General features: G+C 43.1%; 1 protein-coding gene and 2 long non-coding RNA genes across 5 annotated transcripts; 1 reads left to right on the top strand and 2 right to left on the bottom strand.

Annotated features, from left to right (window-relative positions):
• Window positions 1-418: 418 nt before the first annotated feature.
• gnsa (glucosamine (N-acetyl)-6-sulfatase a) lies at window positions 419-7,554 on the bottom strand. Its single transcript, XM_061667921.1, has 14 exons — window positions 7,226-7,554; window positions 6,509-6,568; window positions 6,229-6,435; window positions 6,081-6,146; window positions 5,836-5,934; window positions 4,847-5,014; window positions 4,682-4,764; window positions 4,485-4,603; window positions 3,800-3,903; window positions 3,614-3,715; window positions 3,436-3,546; window positions 2,854-2,964; window positions 2,620-2,780; window positions 419-1,917 (listed from the first exon to the last, which is right to left on the bottom strand). The coding sequence occupies exons 1-14, from the start codon at window positions 7,379-7,381 to the stop codon at window positions 1,854-1,856; spliced, it is 1,611 nt and encodes a 536-aa protein (XP_061523905.1). The 5' UTR covers window positions 7,382-7,554; the 3' UTR covers window positions 419-1,853.
• A 5,861-nt stretch (window positions 7,555-13,415) lies between these two features.
• LOC133397413 (uncharacterized) lies at window positions 13,416-15,357 on the top strand. 3 transcript variants are annotated; one of them, XR_009767611.1, is made up of 7 exons: window positions 13,416-13,671; window positions 13,753-13,845; window positions 13,944-14,352; window positions 14,431-14,478; window positions 14,560-14,892; window positions 14,969-15,166; window positions 15,245-15,357. It is a non-coding gene; the product is annotated as an uncharacterized LOC133397413 (long non-coding RNA). The 3 variants fall into 3 exon arrangements; XR_009767612.1 differs by having other exon boundaries at window positions 13,944-14,146; window positions 14,220-14,892; XR_009767610.1 differs by having other exon boundaries at window positions 13,944-14,892.
• A 1,877-nt stretch (window positions 15,358-17,234) lies between these two features.
• On the bottom strand, window positions 17,235-21,521 carry LOC133397224 (uncharacterized). The gene is made up of 4 exons (XR_009767580.1): window positions 21,435-21,521; window positions 19,290-19,366; window positions 18,200-18,268; window positions 17,235-17,445 (listed from the first exon to the last, which is right to left on the bottom strand). It is a non-coding gene; the product is annotated as an uncharacterized LOC133397224 (long non-coding RNA).
• Window positions 21,522-21,663: the final 142 nt, after the last annotated feature.

Below are 21,663 nucleotides of genomic sequence, written 5' to 3'. Positions count from 1 at the left end.
TACAGTAGTGGAACAAATGTAACGTCTAAGCCAGTCGTTCTACTAGCATGCTGAATTAATGACATTTATAATATTCATTAAATTCATAATGCCATTATGCATTTATTCAATACCCTTAGCTTAAGGTCCATACATGAGTAGACCATTTGCCCTCACTAGTAAGACAACTTACATGTTAGTCGTGAGGCAAAACGGGGCACTAGCTACTAGTACAAAATTGAATTGAATAAATGTTCAAAGGTCTTTCCATCGTGTCAGCACAATTGAAACTTTAAACTCTGTGGCGATAATTCAAAGACATTTTTAATTAAGTTCGCAGTTTGCACTGTAAAAAAATAATAATAATGTCATTGACCTGAAAAATGTGACATCAACCAAACTTTGCGTAGGTCAAATGAAGTTTTTGTCAACACAAACGACGTGAGAGATTTATTTTATTTTTATTTTTTTTAATTTTACTTGCACAAAAAGTTGGCCATCAAAGCCCCGACGAGGAAAAGGACATCAGCTGAACAGATAACACCCCAAAGAAAGACATTTTAAAAATCAAAAAAAAAATAAAAACTCAGAAGACATTTTTGTCCGCTTGAAAAGAACAAATCAGTCTTGCGGCAAATTCTTACTCATCAGTGCTGGTTTCAGCAAAGTTGAAGTTTTCACAGTTGTTTTTGTTTCCGCTTCGCAGCCTGGTCGTCCTCAAAACAATTCACAATAAATCAGGTGGGAGCGTTTCATTCAAGGCGACGCCAATTTATGTGGGTGCCAATAATGATTACAATTAAAAGCTCTTTTGATGTAGCGTCACATAAACTTGACATCTGTGTGTAAATAGTCTATTAGAACAAACATTTTATTATTACAGGAATAGTCCTTTTTCATTTTTACAATACAAGGCATATTTTGAGAATTTAGTCCTATTTGTTTTAGAAAATAAAGAATAAATGGCGCAATATTAGGAGAATAAATGTATAATACCTTTTGACTTTCTCCCCTAGTTAAACTGACTTAATATCTTATTTCATTTTGAAATAGTATAACTTCATTCTTCTAAGATTACATTATTCCTTTAAGCGTGATTCATCTGTTATGACTTTTGGCCCAAAAATACACTTTTGTTACTTACATAACCTACGTAATTTTCATAACATTACAACTCGTTTTCTGCCAAATATGAATTTATTGTAACATTATTTTTTGGGAATCTAGAAAATAAATCCGACTTTATTCTCACAAGAAAATACAGACTGCAACATTCCGACTTCTGGAAAATGGGCACCTTTTTAATTGCTCCGGCATTTATGGGTGATGATTAATTGGCGTTAGGATGATGAGGGTTGTCCGAAGAAAAGTTTCGCCCCGGAACCCCAAACGTTTGAGAAGTCCTCACCTAAAATATATCCCATCAGTCTCCCTGAATAAAACTTGCAACATTTCAAATCAGTAGCAAAACGAGTGAAAAAACACTCTGGGCTCCATTCACTATTTCAATTTAAACACTTAAAGTGACAATTTGCCTTTTCATTCATGAACAACACAATTACTGTACTGACTCACGTATGTGCGTTTAGGAATGCGTGTATGCATGTTTAACGTACGTTTAACGTGATAGCGTCGTGTCGGACATCACGAGCTGTCCTGTAAATATGAAATGTTGATTACTTTTGTGTCGCCGTCGTCCTTTTCTCCGCTGACGACAAGTAAAGCAGACGTTGAAAGCACATCTAGAATCCACACCGATGCTAATTCGGCTTTTCTCTTTTAGCTGGCGAGTCCCGGTGTCGCCGTGGCGACCATGCCTTCTCCATCCGTCGGTCCCCAAAAAGAGGCCGGAAACGAGGGAATCCTCGTCTCGTTCACTTCATCTTTTGTCGCTGCCGGCTGCGGCCGATGAACATCTGGCGCGGTTCAAATTTGAAGCTGACAACAAAACAAAAATCGGGTGAGTCACAACATGCATTAGTATTATTTTATTCCACTCTGTGTGAGATACTGTCAGTAAGGACACTGTGCAATATTTATACATACAACCAAAAAGAGATTTGATTCCAAAAGTATATTTAATATTTTTGTAAGCCACTTTAACATTGTGCACCATTTGAACTTTAGCACGACGCTGATGGGGGGGAAAAAAATGATTAAATAATGATGTTGCACAAAATACCAAGAAAAATAGTAACTGCATAAATGTGTAAAAACAGCTCCTCAAGATAAAATGCAAACGTATTGAACGTAAAAGTAATAAAATATTCTCTCCTTTGTGAAGAATGACTAATACAACTGCAGCTTAGTGAGCTGTTACTTGTGACCGTCTCCATGTATGGCCGGGTATACACCCGTCACTGCATTATACTGCCCCCTCGTGGCCAAGGCATGCACACCAGAAGGAACCGCATCGAAGCAAAAACAATGTACATTTTTTTTTTCATTTCTTGACAGCATATTTAATGTTCAATGTTTTCTGAAGTACAATGCAATAGATTGGTACTTAATGTTTATGTAAAAACTATTTGTATTTAATTCAGTGATTCTTTCACACACCACTAGAGGGAGCCTGCGTACCGCACTGCGACAATCGACAGTATCTGTCTTCAATCTTTATCTCGTCTTTGTTCAACGCACCGAGTGTCGTAGACGCCGGCCGTGCGGCACGTCTTCCCCGCGCAGGACTGCAGCATCATGAGCCGATGGTTCATCTTCTCCAGGACCTCCTGCTCGATGGTCTTGGCGATGTTGGTGAGCTGGAAGGGGTCCGCGGTCAGGTTGTAGACCTCCACGAACACCTGCGACCGGACGCCCGACTGTCAGGTCGTGGGAGCGCCGCAGAAGAAGAAAAAGCAAAAGCAAAGGGGCTACCTCGTTGTCGTCAAACTCGCAGTACTGCAAGTCGGCCGCGGGCGCCACGGTGCGCACGCAGGCGTACGTGTTGTTGTACGAGTCCTCGCACACACAATCTGGGAAGCACTCCTGAACACGGGGAGAAGGACAAGTAAAGGTACAGATACTAACTGAAGAGTAGAAGTGCTGATTCAACTGCAGTAGTGCCTTTAGTTAAATTGAAATGAATGGAAATGCCATTAAGCCCCTCCAGCCCCCCGCCCCATTTTGTTTTTATAATGAAAACCAAACTCTACAATCCTGCACATTGTGAAAACATGATTATATGTGAAGAATGACAGTGCCTCATTTTTTGCTTCACTTCAATGGCCATTGTGCTTCCCCTTCTGTTGTGTGTGCCTTGTCCACCTGGGGGCAGTATACTACAGGCATCTGCTGCAGATATACTTGGAGATGGACGAGACGGTCACAACTCCTCAGTAACTGCAATATTAGTCGTTAATGCAAAGGATTGAGAATATTTGCCCGTCTATGGTGTTTCGCATTGTTGCGGGCGACTCGTATCTCGAGGCGCCGCTGTACTTCAGCGCGTGATCTCACCGACACGCCGGGGCCCAGCAGGGGGCAGGCGGGGTCTGAAATGTTGCGTCCTTCTCCTTCGTACTCCACCAGGATGTCGCTCCTCCAGGAGCTGGCGTTCGCTTTCCCCTCCTAAAAGCAACACGAGCGGAATGACGACGCTCGTCCTCGACCTCTTGGAGAAGGAGGCGGGCCTCACCAGAACGGGCAGGAAGGACGTGCCGTCCATCTGCGTCTCGTTCACGTTGACTCCCGCCATGTCCAGCACGGTGGGTCCGAGGTCCACGTTGGCCACCAGAAACTGTCCGCAAGTGCAAATATTATGAGTGTCTAATTGCAGGTTTTTTTGTTTTTTTTCCCCCCAGGACGTGAGAGTGGGAGTCACCTGGCTGGTCTGCCCAGCTTTGATGTTGGGTCCTCGCACCAGGAGAGGAACGCGGATGTCGAACTCGTACAGCTGCCGCTTGTCCAGCGGAAGAGAAAACTGACCTGCGGGTGAGAACGCCCGACGTACGCTCGGCGTCACGCCAGGTTTGCTATGACATCGTCGGCGTTTGGATTGATATAGATCACTTTTAATATGACATGACGTTTGGCATATCTTATTAAAGATCTTTTTGGAGATGTTAACGTTTTTATGTGATTAAGGCTTTGTTTAAATGTAAGTCAGACAAGAAAAAAAGACGGATAGTCCGACTAAAAAAATGACAAGCTTTGTTTTGTTTTTCTTTTTTTTTATGTCATGGTGGAAAAAAATGACATGAGGCATAGTAATGGTGAGGGGAAGCAGTATAGTAAGGCATTTGTTTAAATGCCCGAGTGTACTATACGGCATTTTTAAAAATCCACTGTATATTAAAGTTTTTTTTTTTTTTTTTTATATATAAACAAAAACAAGGATTTTTTTTTGCAGGCATAATGTCAAGGTGTTTTTTTGTTTTTTTTTTAAATGGAATGCTTTTAAAGTAAGGCTTTTTAAAAGATGTCGTGAAGGCTTTTATAAATTACATGATTTAAAAAATAAAAAAAATAAAAGTTGATGACACACACAGACTGAAATAAAAGATGACCTGTGTGGTATCCATTATCTGAGGTGAAGAAGATGTACGTGTTGTCCAGTTCTCCTCTGGCCTCCAAGCTGCTCACGATCTTCTCCACCAGGTCGTCCACAGACAGCAGAGTCTGCCATCTACACAAAGAACACGGCGTTCCACACAATAGCATGTCTTCCGCTGCCGGAGGAGGGCGGGCGACGCTGAAATCTCACCGCTTCTTGAAGGCGTCGTCCAGGAAGCGTACGGACGAGTTGGTCATGGGAGTCTTGGCCTGCCGGATCAGCCAGTGCTTGTCCTGCCGAGCACGCGACACCACATCGTTTACACGCATTCGCCGGTCCTGTCCCTCGACCGCGCGCTCGCGGGAACCCGCCGACCTTGCCGTGGACGTCGAAGTTGGGATCTCTGGGCGCCCCGGTGTCGTCGAAGCGGTGCTGGTACTGAGGGGCCGCCGTCCACGGTGAGTGGGGGGCCGGCGTGGACACCATCAGGAAGAAGGGCTCGTAACTGGATTTGTACTCCAGGAAGTTCACAGACATGTTGGCCTGCAAGACCGAAAAATGGCACTTTACAACTCAAAATTACTGGTCCACTCTTGATTTGGTTTCAGAAAGCGGATCGCCTCTGTACTGTACCAAAAAAAAAAAAAAAAAAAATTCATTTTTTACAAATTGCTCGCAACATACATCCTGATCACCATTTAGTTGAGAAACAATGGTATAGAATGTCATCAAGTTAAACCTGGCCCACATCTAAAGCTTACGAGAAAACATTTCATGATCAACTCGTTTTTTTTTTTTCTTTTAAAAAAATGTCAAAAAGTTAAAGCTCAAACTTTTTTGCGTCTTTATTTTGTAAAATATTTGAATGTTAACTTTTTTTCATGTAAAATAACTTGGAAAAACAATCACTTTGTAAAATTGAAATGTGACAAGAGAACCGTTTGTATTTTTAATAAAATAAGTTTAACCCAAAATTTCATTGCAAAATTGGACTGCGACAAGGAATCTATCACACGTAGTATTTAATTATTTTGAGCTTGAAATGTAAAAAAAACAAGTGGAATGAAAATGTTACTTTTTTTAAATTCTCAAATATTTCAACATGACAGGATATCACACTATTTTGAAGAAATGTTTTTTATTTTTACAAATAAAGTTGAATAATTATTTTTATTTTGTTTTTAATTAAACCGGCTCATAGCTGCTTTATCACCGAAAACACTCGAGTTGAGCGAGCGACAAGCCTGCAGTGTATTCGAACGGTTGGAGCGCGTTTCACAAACACAAGGTCACACGGCCGCCTCTCGGGTTTTCTTTTTGTGCACGCGCCACCCGTGATGTACATAAAGCAATGTCGCTTTTACCAGCACGTCTGTCAGGTAATCTTTGCTGTAGTCCGCTCCGTGTTTCTGAGCCTTGCCATTAACTGACAGCGTGTAGTTGTAGTACTTGGAATTCTTCTCCTGCAGGGCAAAGCACATTTAGTACTTGTGTACAAGTTACGAGCTCTTGGTCTTTCGAGTGACATTTCAACACGATTGCCGTGAAGTTTCGAGGCGCTAAGCGAATTGAGTTATTCGACGAATCGTTCTCTCTGCTTCTTTCTTACCAGTCCGACCCAGTAGCTCCAGCCGAGAGGAACGTGCTCCACTCCGCCGGCCTCCGCGTGGCCGTACTGCGACACAAAGCGTTTCGGCGCATAACAACAACAACAACAACAAGGATAATTTGAACGTGGGGGAAACGTCGCCTCTCACCTGGTTGAGGTACTTTCCGGCGAAGAAGGTCTGGTACCCGGCGAGGTTCTTGAGCAGAGCGGGAAAGGTGTGAGCCTCCTGGCTCTTCTGCCAGGCCGTGCTGCTGCAGTTGCCCTCGAGCGTGTTGTTGGTCACGCGGTGGTTGTGCGGGTATTTGCCCGTCAGGATGCTGGCTCGGCTGGGGCAGCAGAGCGGGCTGGCGACAAACTGGCGAGGAGGAAGGAGAGCAGTATTTGTACGAGTAAGAGTGCAGCCACGTCGCTGTGACCAGAGCGCTTACTGCGTTTGTGAACGAGATCCCGGCGTCGCCGATGAGTTTTTTGGTCTTGTTCAGTGGAGTCTGAGGACAGACAGAAAATGTGCAAACGTTTCACTGAACGGGACACCTGGCAGCGGCGAGCGTATGAGTGACAATGTAGCGAGAGGTGCAATTAGTAGGCTGGACTCTGCTTTTGTCGCCAGTGGAAATCACATCTGCACGAACAACGCCGATTCGTGATGACAGAGACAGCATTGGTATGCATTGACTCATTTTTATATAACAGGTGTGAAGTTGCTTGAGCACGCTCATTTTGGTTTCAGCTTGCTGATGAAATGTTTCACCTGATTTTGTAGTCTGATGCTGATGCACTGCAAATTGAATTTCATTGTTAAAAGAGTAACTTCATTGGATAAGACTAGTTAAAACCGGATACATGCTGATTTGTTGGATGACTTGTTTTGCCATTTAGTGGAGAAATGTTACGACGAACTTGTGTACTTTTTCAAAAAATATAGATTTAACGGACGCCCCCCCCCCCCCAGGAAAGAAGAGGAACTAAATGGAGTTGACCAGCGTGCCCAAAACATCATGTATGATTATAACGTGTATAGAATGACGTCTATGATGATAATATTGTATGATGCGAATTACAGTCGTCTAACGGATAATATGGTAGCCTAAGTGTTGAAAAGATGTCATCTCGGATGCGTGTGTGAAGTCAGCCCATTGACTCACCATGCCCCCCATGGCGACGTCCAAGTCGTCGGTGAGGATCACAACGATGTTTGGTCTCCGGGACGTTTTGGCAAAAGCTCCAGAGTTGCCGATCCGGCCGCTCCACGCTGTGACGCAGATGAGGAGACACTTGAATAGAACCCGCGAACGCCACATTTTGCTCCTTCGAAATGTTGAGGAGAGGCCGTCAAGTCGGCACAGACTGCAGTGAAACGCTGCCCAGATGTCTTCTGCGAGAGAAAATAAATACACGACATGAATGTTTACAGCGGCCCTTCACTTCCGCGTTTGCTGGTCACGCGGTGCGTGGCTACGGAAGCCGCGAGGGCAGTCCTGTTACATTGACGATACTAATTTCGCAACCGCGTCGTCTGTTCTGTGGGCAATTTTTTTCATGGGAGACCCTCCTCCGAAGTGGGGAAAGCAATAAAAAAAAAAACCTGGATAACTTGAGGTGGATTGTCAAATATTGTGAATAACAATGCCAAGCTAGCAGTGGCTAGCACTGCTGGGGAGACGTTTTGGTGAGTAGTCAACACACACAGCAAATACTGTATTTTGCAGAATAATTCATGAATGTAAAACCTTCACCAGGAGCACCTGAAGCAACTAAAACAAGTTCCTCCCTGATGAAGACCTGAGGGTATCTATGATGCCATGCACCCCAGTAGTGACCCATGTTGGACGATATGAAATATATTTTTCATTCATCTTGTTTCCTTCAAATAAAGTACAAGTGACAAACTTCTCTGCCTCTTTGTGACACATGCTCGGTAATTTTCGAATTGTAAAGTGACTCGAGGAAATGTCTTGAAATGAGGAAGTTGAAAACAAGTCTAAACAAGAGACGACGTAATACTGCCATCCCGTTGCTCATTTGAGTAACTACATCAAGGTGAGTCGCGATATAACGCGAAAATCAATCAAAAGCTTCGTTTTACAGATATTTCACCATATGGTTTGGGTTCGACTCTTGAATCATGTGAAGACAATGATGCCCTCTTGTGGATCGTTGGAGTCACTACAACCAACTCCTGATCCATGTCATGCACTGCTGACCTCTTGTGGGTCATTGGAGTCACTACAACCAACTCCTGATCCATGTTATGCAATGATGCCCTCTTGTGGCTCAGTGGAGTAACTACAACCAATTCCTCACCCACAAACTGGCAATGCTGCATTGGAGAAACTGCAACCGATTCCTGATCCATGATCAGACAATGCTGCCCTCTTGTGGCGAAGTGGAGTAACCACATCAGCCTGACCCACGATCAGGCAATGCTGTCCTCTTGTGGCTCGTTGGAGTAACTACAACGGCCAACTGACCCATATTCAGGTAATGCTGCCCTCTTGTGGCTCAGTGGAGTAACTACAACCAACTCCTGACCCGTGATCAGGTAATGGTGCCCTCTTGTGGCTCGTTGGAGTAACTACAACGGCCAACTGACCCATATTCAGGTAATGGTGCTCTCTTGCGGATCGTGTGAGTAACTACATCCACCTCCTTACCCACAATCAGGCAATGCTGCCATCTTGTGGCTCAGTGGAGTAACTACAACCAACTCCTGACCCGTGATCAGGTAATGGTGCCCTCTTGTGGCTCGTTGGAGTAACTACAACGGCCAACTGACCCATATTCAGGTAATGCTGCCCTCTTGTGGATCGTTTGAGTAACTACATCCACCTCATCACCCACAATCAGGCAATGCTGCTATCTTGTGGCTCAGTGGAGTAACTACAACCAACTCCTGACCCGTGATCGGGTAATGCTGCCCTCTTGTGGCGAATTGGAGTAAATACAACCAAATCCGATTTCACGATCAGGAGATGGTGCCCCTTTGTGGCAAGTTTGAGTAACTACAGACAATTCCTGACCCACAATCAGGCAATGATGCCCTCTTGTGGCGCTTTGGAGTAACTACAATCAACTCCTGACCCACGATCAGGCAATGCTGCACTCTTGTGGCTCATTGGTCTACATAGGAAAATACAACTAAGAACGTAAATACGACCAAAATCATCAAATGCTTCGGTCCAAAGATGGTCCAGTGGTCTAAAACTTTGCCCGCGGTTCCGGCGACTCGGGTTCGATCCCCAACCTCTCGGTCCCATTTATAATATATTCCACAAACATTTACATAAATGGCGCAGAAGGAAGGACCGAACCCGAGCCGCCTGCGTCGTAGGTAGCGTAGCTGCACACTGGACAAACTCCACTTTGACAATGCTTGGCATTGGAAACGTATTGATCCTTTGCTTCCCCTCTACTCTAACCTGATGATAAATAAGGCCCAGAAGTCGAAAAATTTAAAAACTCGATAGTCTAGTGGTCTAATACACTACCTTAAGTTCTGGTGTCTTCGGTTCGATCCCCACCGTTTCTGATTCATTTATAATATGTTTATCATATATATAATTAGAGCAGAAGGAAGGATCGAACCCGAGCCACCAGCGTCGTAGGCAGTGTCTCTACACACTGGACTACTACCATCCTGAAAAGAAGCATGTTCTGGTACCTTTTGAACGTTCTCGTCCGGATCTCACCGGATAAATATGACCAAAAAATTTGAAAATTTTCCAAATAAATAGGCTAATAATTTAAAACGCTGCCTCCGGATCCGGCGACCCGGGTTCGAGCCCCGCCTGAGCCCATCGATAATAAGTGAATTCTCATTCACGAGGGTCACTTGCTTGTCAGGACTTTGACTCGATCGCAACTGGACTGTTCTGTCGGACTTGGAAGTTTCTCGACATTTCTCCAAGTATGTTGAAACACACTCCGGCAGGTGGCGCCTCCATTGGTGAATATAAATGGAGCACCAGTGAGGATCGAACACGGCTCGCTTGGTCACAAGTCAACGTATGAAACCATTCGGCCATCTTTGCTCAACTCTTTTCACGCCGTTTTACTTGTACTTATGGAGTCTTTTGCTCGTCTTTGTCAAAAGATTGACAAATACGGACACGCGCAGGCGAATCTCCCGTCTGATTTCTGGCTTAGTGAATTGCGTCGAGGACTCCGACTCAGGTGGCTGGGGTTCAAACCCCATTGGTGACAATATTTCAACATTTACCTCAATTTGGCAAAGGGTACGCCCCACTTTCTATGCTCTTGTTTACATTTTTTAAATGTATTTTTCCTTTTTTTTTATGTTATTACGTCATCACCCAACCCCTATTTAAGTGGGGACTTTGAAGGCGAACGTTCTTTGTGGCAGCATTCCGTCACCGTCGTTTCCACAAGATCGACAAAACTTTGACAGAGTAAGTGCTCACGCTCGCTTCTTTAGCCTCGTTTAAGTCACTGTCTTTTGGGCACGTTGAAGTGACCGAAAGACATGAAAAGTAAATTAAATTAACACTTTGTCGTGCTAACACCTTGCTAGCGTGCTAGCTAAACCGTTTGAACCACCGTGGGCAATTAACGTCGCTTACGAGTTGAAATGAGACCAAAACACATTTATCTGGGGTATAGGAGGAGAACTGAATGCACGCTTTATCATTCAAGTATTGGCTCAAAGCTTTTCCGGCATCTGGACGAAACTTGTACATATTCACAATCCAACAGAATGAAAGACGGGCGTTCAAATGCTTGTGTTAATTGTCTCCGTTCTGTCCACAGGTGCAAAACTTCAACCTAAAGTGACCAACTTGTTTTTTTTTTTTTCTTTAATTTAAACATAATGAATCAAGTATACCTAATTGTCTCATTTCTGTCCACAAGTTCAAATCTGCAACAGAATGGCCAACTTGACCTTAAAATGGCTGACCACCTGTGACGTTTGGGACAAGGTTTAAGACTTTTATTTATTTTTTATTTTTTCAGTCTACTCCTGAAAAGCATGTCAAGAAAATGTCACGTTGAATTGGGAGAACTCGACCGCTAATTTTGTTGTCTTTCAGGCCGTCACTGACGAGTTGTCCAGCTCTGCCCTGCTCTCACTGGTGGCAAAGTTTCATATGAGGGGAAAAAAACATTTGACTAATTTGCTTCAGCATGTGCAGACCAGTGACATCACGGTCCAGGTGGGAACACGCACTCGATGTCAGTGTTGACCTTTAATGTGCACCTCTTGTATCACCACAGGAAGAAAAAGCTGCAGATGAGACTGAAGGAGGGTAAGGACACCTGAGATGACTTTCCAGCAGTAAGCTTTCTTGTCTTTTTCTTTTGCCGTCTGCAGTCACGACAGCCTCTTGATGGACTTCAGAGAGCTGAGATGCACATTGGTGGTATAAAAAAACAAAATGGCTGACAAGTGCAATTTAACATCTTTCTCTTCTGCAGTTCCTCCAAAGTTGCACTCTGAGATACACTGCAGCCAGAACCCTCAAGTTCTTTACCTTCTCGCTCCTGGACACTTGAATGTTCTTGCTGCTCACGTCCACCAGGTGGCGCGTAAGGATACCTGGAGAACCTGGTCATGGATCAACTGGTGAAGTAGATCTCCAAGCTTGGCACCTGTTGGAAAGACGAGACCTGAATGAATTTACTGTTTGTTGTTCTAAACAAAGAGTCATGCTAAACTTCCTGTCCAACATGCTGAGATGTAACATAAGCTACAAACAAAAACTGCTAATTTTCCTTAGAAGAGCCCTCACCAGCTTTTTCTTTTTGACTCCACATGCAAGTCTGCTTCCAGTCCAAGTGCAATCAGAGACTCTGCCACCAAGATCCTGCACCTGCTGGGCAAAGAGAAGTTCTATATAAACCTGCAGAAGCTCTTCAATGTTGACACATGCTAATAAACTTGTTAAAAAGCGACTCAACTGGTCCCTCGTTCGTTTTTCTTTTGTCCACAGTCACGACAGCCTTGTTTCACATCATGGAGAACTGAGGAACAAGATGGTGGTATTAAAAAACAAAATGGCTGACAAGAAATTTGTCTCTCTTCTGCAGTTCCCCCAAAGTTGCACTCTGAGATGTGCTGCAGCCAGAACCTTATAAAGTTCTTTACCTTCTTGGGCCTGGACACTTGCATGTTCTTGCTGCTCACGTCCACCAGGTGGTGCTGAAGGATCCCTAGCGATCATGGATCAACTGGTGAAGTAGATCTCGAAGCTTGGGACCTGTTGAAAAGACAGACTTAATGAATTGTTTGTTGTTCCAGGTGGTGGAAACATGGCGTCACGATCAACTTCCTGTCCAACATGTTGAGGTGACATTGCGCTACAAATAAATACAGCAAATGTAAGTATGACGTGCCCTCACCTGCTTTTTCTTTTTGACTCCACATGCAGGTCGGCTTCCAGTCCAAGTGCCATGGGGGACTCTGCCACCAAGATCCTGCACTTGCTGGGTAAAGAGAAGAGTTTCACATGAATGTGCAGGTCAACAACGCTGCCTTAATCTTGAATGTTGACATGCAAATAAACTTACTAAATCGGAGCTTGGCTGGTCCCTCGTTCATCTCTTGTTGTGTTCAGGTCTCCCGGAGAAGTCTCTGCGCCACCAGTCCACTGTGAAGGCTTCAGTTGTTCAATGCGAAGATGGTTCTTGTGCAGTTGTGTTAAAGCTAAAGGTGAAGTAGATCTCCAAGCTTGGACCTGTTGGAAAGACAGACTTAATGAATTGTTTGTTGTTCCAGGTGGTGGAAACATGGCGTCACGATCAACTTCCTGTCCAACATGTTGAGGTGACATTGCGCTACAAATAAATACAGCAAATTTAAGTATGACGTGCCCTCACCTGCTTTTTCTTTTTGACTCCACATGCAGGTCGGCTTCCAGTCCAAGTGCCATCGGGGACTCTGCCACCAAGATCCTGCACCTGCTGGGTAAAGAAGAGTTTCACATGAATGTGCAGGTCAACAACGCTGCCTTAATCTTGAATGTTGACATGCAAATAAAGTTACTAAATCGGAGCTTGGCTGGTCCCTCGTTCATCTCTTGTTGTGTTCAGGTCTCCCGGAGAAGTCTCTGCGCCACCAGTCCACTGTGAAGGCTTCAGTTGTTCAATGCGAAGATGGTTCTTGTGCAGTTGTGTTAAATCTAAAGGTGAAGTAGATCTCCAAGCTTGGACCTGTTGGAAAGACAGACTTAATGAATTGTTTGTTGTTCCAGGTGGTGGAAACATGGCGTCACGATCAACTTCCTGTCCAACATGTTGAGGTGACATTGCGCTACAAATAAATACAGCAAATGTAAGTATGACGTGCCCTCACCTGCTTTTTCTCCCCACGGTGTTTTCAGATCTCCTGGAGAGGTCTCTGCGCCACCAGTCCACCGTGGGGTTCTCAGAAGCCGTTTGATACGAAGACTGTTCTTGTCGCAGCAGTGGCGTTACAGTCTAACTGCTCGTCCACCAGGTGGCGCTGGAGAACCTGATCGTGGATTTGCTTCAAGGTTGACTTTCTGCAAAGACAGACTTGATGAATCCAAGTCCTTAGCCTTGTTGGTGGTAGAAACATTGCATCATGATCAACTTCTGTCCAACATGTTGAGAGGTGAAGTCAACTACAAATAAGCTCAGCAAATTTAAGTTTGAAGACCCCTCACCTGCTTTTTCTTTTTGACTCCACATTCAGGTCGGCTTCCAGTCCAAGTGCCATCGGGGACTCTGCCACCAAAATCCTGGACCTGCTGGGCAAAGAGACTAGTTCGACATGACTGTGGAGAAGGTCAACAACGCTGCCTTCATCTTGAATGTTGACACATGCAAATAAACTTACTAAATAGCAGCTTGGCTGGTCCCTCGTTCATCTCTTGTTGTGTTCAGGACTCCCGGAGAAGTCTCTGTGCCACCAGTCCATTCTGAAGGCTTCAGTCTTTGATACAAAGACGGTTCTTGTCCCAGTACTTGTTACAAGCAGAAGGTTCCTGTCTACCTGAGATGATTTTCCACCAAGGTCCTTGCTTGTCTTTTGTCTGCAGTCACAACAGCCTCTTGTTTTAAGTCATTGGGAGCTGAGGAACATTATGGTGGTATTTAAAATAAAAAAACAAAATAGCTGACATGAGAAATTCAGCAGTTTAACAACTTTCTCTTCTGCAGTTGTATGCAGATACGCTGCAACAAAGACCCTCAAGTTCTTTAACTTCTTGGTCCTGGACACTTGCATGTTCTTCATGCTCACGTCCACCAGGTGGCGCTGAAGGATCCCTTGAGAACCTGATCATCTCCAGAAGTAAATTTCAGTCAAGGTTGGAACCTTTTGCTAAGACAGACTTGATGAATCCAAATACTTGGTTTCTTGTTGTTGTAGGTGGTGGAAACATGGCGTCATGGTCAACTTTCTGTCCAACATGTTGAGGTGACGTAAGCTACAAAACAAGCTCAGCAAATTTAAGTTTGAAGTGCCATCGCCTGCTTTTTCCTTTGACTCCACATGCAGGTCAGCTTCCACTCCAAGTGCCATCGGGAACTCAGCCAGCAAGATCCTCGACCTGCTGGGCAAAGAGACGAGTTCGACATGAACGTGCAGAAGGTCCTCAACGCTGCCTTCATCTTGGTTGATGCCTTGCTAATGAATTTATTAAACAGCAGCTTGACTGGTTCCCTGTTCATCTCTTGTTGTGTTCAGGTCTTCAGTTTGAAACTCAGACGATTCCTCATGTCGTCACGCTCAAACAGCTTCTGCCGAAGGTTACGGAACTTGAGTCTGTGTCCACTTGCATGTTCTTTGTCATTCAGGTGGTCGTGCAGATGGAGCCATCAGTCCTACAAGGTGAAATGCTGCATTCACGGTACGGAGCGGAGCTGCAGACAAATGTTTTTCTTGATGCTTCCTCTCATCCACAAAGTGCTGAAGCCAAATTTTGGAACAGCCTGAGAAGTGGGAGACCTTGACCCCTGGACGGTACGCCCTTTGCAATGTCTTCATTCCACAATTGGGTCTTCTTGGATCCAGTTTTCCCCCCCCCCTTCCAGAGTTGCTGAGGAATACGCAGCTGTGCGAGTGCTCTAAGGCCCAGAAAACAAGTCGCCTGTCTTCCTCGCTGGTAGGTTTCGTGTCAAAGATCATTTGCTGCACAACCGGTTGACTTAACTTTTGACTCACGGATGTCTTGTTGTCTTAGGTGCGCACACCAGTCCACGCTCTCGTCACACTGGCCGACCACGCAGCGATGAGGAGACGGTTGCTGATGTCATCAGACTTCAACTTGGTTTCCTTTGTGATTTCATGTCTGTTGCTTAAGCATCTACTCTGCAAAAAAATAAAAGCTGATTACAACACTTAAACTCTTCTCATTCTTCAAACACACATCACAAAAAAACCTTGGTTTCTTTACTTAAAAAACAAAAACAAATTCTAAAAATATTTTTTTAAATTATTTTTCAAAATTTTTTCGGGTTTTTTATTTTTTTTATTTTTCTGGATTTTTTTTTTTTTTTTTTTTTTTCCCTGGGATTTCCCCCCCCCCAGGATTATTTTTTTTCCCGCACCCCCTGAAAAATTTTTCAGGGAAAATGAGCAGGGCAAGGGCTGGAATACTGCTTTGTGATTGGCTGAGGCAATGCGAATCCAAGGCTGTGATTGGTCCAAAAGTGGGCGTGGCTACGCACATTTGAAGCATTCCGATTGGCCGAGACTGCGAGAAAGGCGCAAAAGTGGGCGTGGTTATGTAAATGAGGTCGATCTGATTGGTTGGGCTCAGAGGGTTGAAGCGCTGTGATTGGTGGATCTGAAGACGGCTTTTCAAAAGCTGTTGTGGAGTCTTGAGGTCTAAGTTGCACATCAGTCACGACAGTGAACGCCAAGTTTATTACAGTTGCCCTCTATCTCCACATGAGCAAAGCTACAAGACTTTTCAAAGTCCTGTCGTTTTGCGTCATGTGGAGACAGAGAGGAACAATGATACACTCGCGTTCACTGTAATGACTGCTGCGCAACTCTCACCTCAAGACTCAAAGCAGCTGTTGAAGAGCCGTCCATGCGGCGACCACGATGCACGAAAGGCTCCAAATGAGGTAAGGGCAGACTTGGCAAGAAAACACCATGACTCAAGTTGAACAATTTATTGGGCAGCAAAGCCGTGATGACATTTTAGCAATGAACGTTCGTGCGGGACGAATTCAAGTTGCACACGTTAACACGGAAGCGGCCGAAGTGTCGAGCGCTCGCCGAGCTCGAGTGTGACGGCACCGAGGCGGATGTGAGCGCACAAACCCGTCTGACATCTCTCTCTCCGATAAAACCCAAAGATGAGCACAAAGGTACGTTCTTTTCAAAAGTATTTTATTGAAAATTTTTTTTTTTTAATCACTTTGTATACGTCGTCATTTCAAAACATGTCCGGAAATGTGACACATTTTTACATCACATTGATGTGGACCAAGTCATTTAAAATATATATTTTTTATTATTTTACAATTATTCAAACATATATATATATATTTTTTTTTTCATAACTTAGTCCACATCAATATCATTTAAAACAAAACATGGCACATTTATGGACGTGTTTTTAAATGACATTGATGTGGATTTAGTTATTTTAAAAAATATCTATTTTTGAACAAAAACGTATTTTTTAAAGTAATAATGTATTTAAAATATTTTCTTTTTTCCAACTAACGTGGTCCACATCACTGTTATTGAAAAAAACATTCTTGCTGTCTGTGTGTGTTGGTTCAAGTTAAAATTCAGAGACAGCGAGAGAGATGGGTGGGCGCACTCACGCCCCCTTGTGGTGTCATGTGACATCACACATCGCCTCGAGCACACTATGGCAAGCCTCTTCAACTTTGAAAAACTAAGTTTGACTATGTGGAATGAACATTGTAGATATCAACATCGTCCTTCGGACTCATCACAAACGACAGATTTCTTTCATGCAGTTTTGCCTCGTCAAAACTGATTTCCAGATATCTGCAGCGTCATTTCGCCTCAGACAAATGATGTCACTTTTGCCATTGATGTGACGGGGTTCGTCATTTCAGATATTTATAATTCAGCAGCCAACATCCGCTCGTGAATTACAAATATCGGCAACGGAAGTGTAGATTTCTGTAATGACGAACCCCGTGCACACGAATGGCAAAAGTGACGTCACGTGTCCTCGGCGAAATGACGTCGCAGATATCTGGAATTTAGTTTTGATGAGGCAAAACTGAATGAGCGAGGTCTTCAACACATATCCAGCCCAGCTCTTCAATGTTAAGAAGGCTTGCCATAAGCACACAACATCGCACTACTCACACGTGTCCAAATGCAGGTCGGCGTCCCGTCCGCCTTTCCCAGAAGTCTGTCGGCCGTCGGCCCGAAACCTCCCCGATCCTGTCGTGCGCACAAAAGCAAAAGCAGTGAGTAACATTCTTTTGCACACACGTGATACTTTTTTTTTTAATATTAACGTTGTAATATTGCATAAATAGAGTCGAATTTCTTTGGGTGATTAGTTGCAATATTACAAGAATACATTTATATATTTTCGCTTTCAAAAATATAAGATTTATTTTGAATATATTTCTATTTCAAAAATATACAACTTTTGTCAAAACAATATGATTTTTTTTCTCTGCACAATATACAACTTATCTTGAAAATATATGACTTTTTTCTCCTAAGATTAGGACTTTAAATCTCGTAGTGCAATTTTTTTTCCCCCCCTGTGGCTCTTTGCATTACAATGTAAATTTATTTAAGTGTGCAATAACTCATTAAACTGTCCTTTCATCAATAAAATGACAGACTATAATACTCAATTATGTTGAACCTATTGAATAATCTTGTTTCACGATCAATTTATGTATTTCAAGACCTTACTGAAAGACAGTTTTAATTTTTTTGATCATTTTTGTTTTATTATTTGATGTTTTATTATTATTATTGTTGCTTTATGAGTTGCCTTGCTTCAACCTTTGCTGATAATCAACACAGACGTTTTTGGAAATGAAATCGATGTGGACCAAGTTGTTTCAAAATACATGACTTTTAAAATAACTTTCCTCCAAAATACATGCTATTTATTCAATACAATAGTATCTTTGGACTCCCTTTGAGGCATTTTGAAAACTATTTTTGAAATCACCTTCCAAGTCCAGTCTTTACAGAGCAGAGAACCGACGATGTCACCTGTGTGCAGAAGCTGCTGCGCCTCCTGAGAACAGGTAAACGGGAGCCGCAGTTGAAAGAGGGAAACGGAAAAGCTCCAGACACGTGCTGGCAGTGCATGAAGTCAAGATCCATCCAAAAGCTCAAGTTTGCCAAAATGACGTCAGCTTGTTTTTGCAGCATTTGAAAGCCCAGTAGAAGTGAATCTATAATAACTTTGAAAATGATTAAAAATGTTTGAGTCAAGTCAGTTATGATATGACAAATGCTTTTCTAAGATGGTTTTTTTAACACTGCTTATCATCTCCAAAATGGAAACGAAATATTATTCAGAGTGTTCTTCCCAACTCTGTCGTGGAAAAACTGTGTGGCACTTGTAGCTTGTGTTGCTTTCACTCTTTTTGTCCACTTTCAAATTCAAGTCTGCAGACTGTACCTTTCCACTGCTCAAAAGGTTCCCAACACTGAAACACGCCAACACGTGTCAAGTCGTTCAAGTCCAACGACTAGATTGAAATGGTGCAAACTCAGAGGAGTGGTGAACTTGCGGAGGCTGACAAAACTGCCTGTCTGGCCCTTCCCCTTAACAAATACATTCTGAAAGGAAATCCCCCCCCCCCCAAAAAAAAAAAAAAAAACAATCTGGAAATAATTTCAATTTGGACCCCCCCTCCCAATCTCTGGAAGGAAACTAAATATCCCCCCCCCCCCCCCACCCAATCTCTGGAGGGAAACAGAAACTAACCATTTGGCCCCCCCACCCATCTCTGGAAGGACACAGAAAATGTCTGGCCCTCCCCCTTAACAAATACATTCTGAAAGGAAATCCCCCCCCCCCCCCCCAAAAAAAAATAAAAAATCTGGAAATAATTTCAATTCGAACCCCCCCCCAATCTCTGGAAGGAAATTAAATATTCACCCACATCAAAGCCATTTAAAAAGATGTCCAAAGTGTCGTTGCTGTGCAGTCGAGCTCGAGCGAGATGTCAGATGGGTGCGGCGCTCACGTCCGCCTCGGTCACATCACACGTGAGCTCCTCGAGCACGCACCATCGCCGCGTACTCACGTGTCCAAAAGCAGGTCGCCGTCCCGTCCGCCTGCGTCTGTCGGCTGCGTCTTTGGGCCCGAAACCTCACCGAAATCCTGTCGTGGAAACAGCAGCAGCGGCGGTCACCAACATTCTTCTGCACACCAAAAACTTTTAACACTTTTTACATTCAAATTGTCAGAATTCAGTTAACAATTATTTTCGTGATTAGTTATATTTCAAGAATTAAGTGTTATATTTTTGAGGAAGTGTTTTTTTTTTTTTTTTTTTGCCCACGAGTCATACCATGCTTCCTGTGTGAGCCAAGCGGCGTTACCAATTACCAACTCAACTACAACCCCTTTATATCCATCAATAGGTCAACAATGGCTTCAAAGTCCTCATAGTGACAATAATATGACATTCATCAGAATCAGAATCATCTGTATTGGTCATGTTGAAAACACATCAGGAATTTGTCACCGGGAGACTGAGCCACTCGATTATTACGGCCAACGGGCCGCCATGACAAAATATACACTACTGGTCAAAAGTTGTACAACGCCCACATTTTCCCACCTTTTTATAAGTGAAATTTATGCAGTTCAATTTCTCATTTTACTCTGACCGATTAACTTAACTATTCAAGCTACAAAAGAAAAAAAAATATTAAGGAATCAAGCTACACACCAAAATGTATCCTTAACCTTTGACTCATGAAAGTCGCCCCTTGGGCACATATAAAATATATACGCACATACAGACCGAACATTTTCGGCAGCAATGCACAAATGAAAATGTATCCAGTATTCCTGAAATCAAGGCTGCAGCTATGCAACTTTTAAGCTATTTTTTTTCACTCGTTACTAAATCACTCACTCTCTAATTGTATGCTCTTCTTCCCTAAATGTATATAAAGGGGGATAGAAATTGGATAAATCAACCACTGTAATGTTTGCTGACCATGTCAATAATTTTTTTTTTGTTTTCTCTGGTTACTAGTATTTATTTATTATGCTTACCATTTCTAATGGCTTCACTAAAATGAAAAGCCTCCACATTGCAAATAAATAGAAAACTACTGGAAACAAGCCCAATGAATATTAGCGATCATGGTTTCACTAAATTCAAATGTCATGGATTTCTTCATTAATTATAATTCGGATTACATGTTTTTTAAATAAATTAACTTGAAACAAATACATTTTATTAAGTGCAACAGCAATCTAGGATCCAGTGCTGTTTGAAATCCCCACTGTTTTATTATTAAATGTACAGATTTAAAGTTTGTCTTTCTATTCAGGGGACACTACTCCTGACTTTGGCGGTTATCTCCCCTGAAGTAAGAAAATGAATAGAACACCTTGGAGCTAATCGACTGGCTATCTTCGGGACTATACGCACCCTGATGGCGTCATATATCCAGCCGCCTCGTGCGAAACATCGAATATGAGCGCCATTATACAACACCCCACCGATTGAATTTACATACCGATCCTTCTCACTTTTCGGGCATGGCTCAACGCCCATCCAATAGTAGTTATGTAGATTTCTGATCATGCCGAATTGCAGGATTCATATCCAAATGTACTGCTTCTTGTGTGCCTCTGCGCGGTTGTGCTTGTCAACGTTAGCTTTCTCTAGACCGATGGCTGCAACACCTTCTAGAAACTTCGGCGACTAATTTCAGCAATATTTAATTTGATTTGCGCGCTGGCGACAAAGGGAAAAGAAAAAAAAAAAAGGGTTCTCGTCAGCATTTTTAAAAATTATTTATTTTTTTTTTTTAAATCAAGGTGCTCGAATTAAGGACTCGTTTCAGACCTACAGCATACATTGTGGAAATATTTGCTTGAAAATTGTAAGAATGACGATAGAAACGACAGAAGACAAATGGCACGATAGACATTTTCCGATGATCCCTCGCGACATATATCGCCCAGCTCTACCGGTATCTTATTTTTATCCACATTTTGGAAGAGTTCCAATTATGATCCGAAGATAAACAATTCCATGTTTTATTTATCTTTACGCTTTTACAATTGTCATTTGAGGCATGCAGTGTAAATCCAGCCGAAAAGACACAAGGAGTGTGGAAAATGGTTGTAAATAACCAAGTCAATGAGACACATCCACTGACAAGAGACTGTGGAGTGCACACATGCAGAAATGTTGTTGTGATACCTGTTTCAATGAAACCTCGGTGAAGGCATGTCTGTGGGATGTGCAGGTAGGTCGAAGAGTCACAACTCTTCCATTGAGGACACCTTCCTGATGTCTGTCAAAGCACACAAAACACATTTCAAGTCAACCAGTCTCTTGTATCACTTCCACTTCACACCTGAGTTGATTGTGTGGACGTATTAGCAAGCAGGCTAACTAGTTTTGGAACAATATATCGTGTAGCATTAAC

This window comes from Phycodurus eques, chromosome 22 (assembly GCF_024500275.1).
Source record: "Phycodurus eques isolate BA_2022a chromosome 22, UOR_Pequ_1.1, whole genome shotgun sequence".
NCBI classification, from domain to species: Eukaryota; Metazoa; Chordata; class Actinopteri; order Syngnathiformes; family Syngnathidae; genus Phycodurus; species Phycodurus eques.
The sequence above is the reverse complement of the archived record's forward strand: the minus strand, read 5'-3'. Positions and strand labels throughout refer to the sequence as shown.

What these genes read in the sequence shown, in the direction of transcription:
- gnsa (XM_061667921.1), bottom strand. Translation starts at nt 7,381, where the DNA reads ATGTGGCGTTCGCGGGTTCTATTCAAGTGTCTCCTCATCTGCGTCACA. An exon ending in AAGCTGGGCAGACCAGCCAG is followed by an intron (nt 3,716 to 3,799) that starts GTGACTCCCACT and finishes ACTTGCGGACAG; the next exon opens with TTTCTGGTGGCCAACGTGGA. An exon ending in CGTCCTTCCTGCCCGTTCTG is followed by an intron (nt 3,547 to 3,613) that starts GTGAGGCCCGCC and finishes TGTTGCTTTTAG; the next exon opens with GAGGGGAAAGCGAACGCCAG.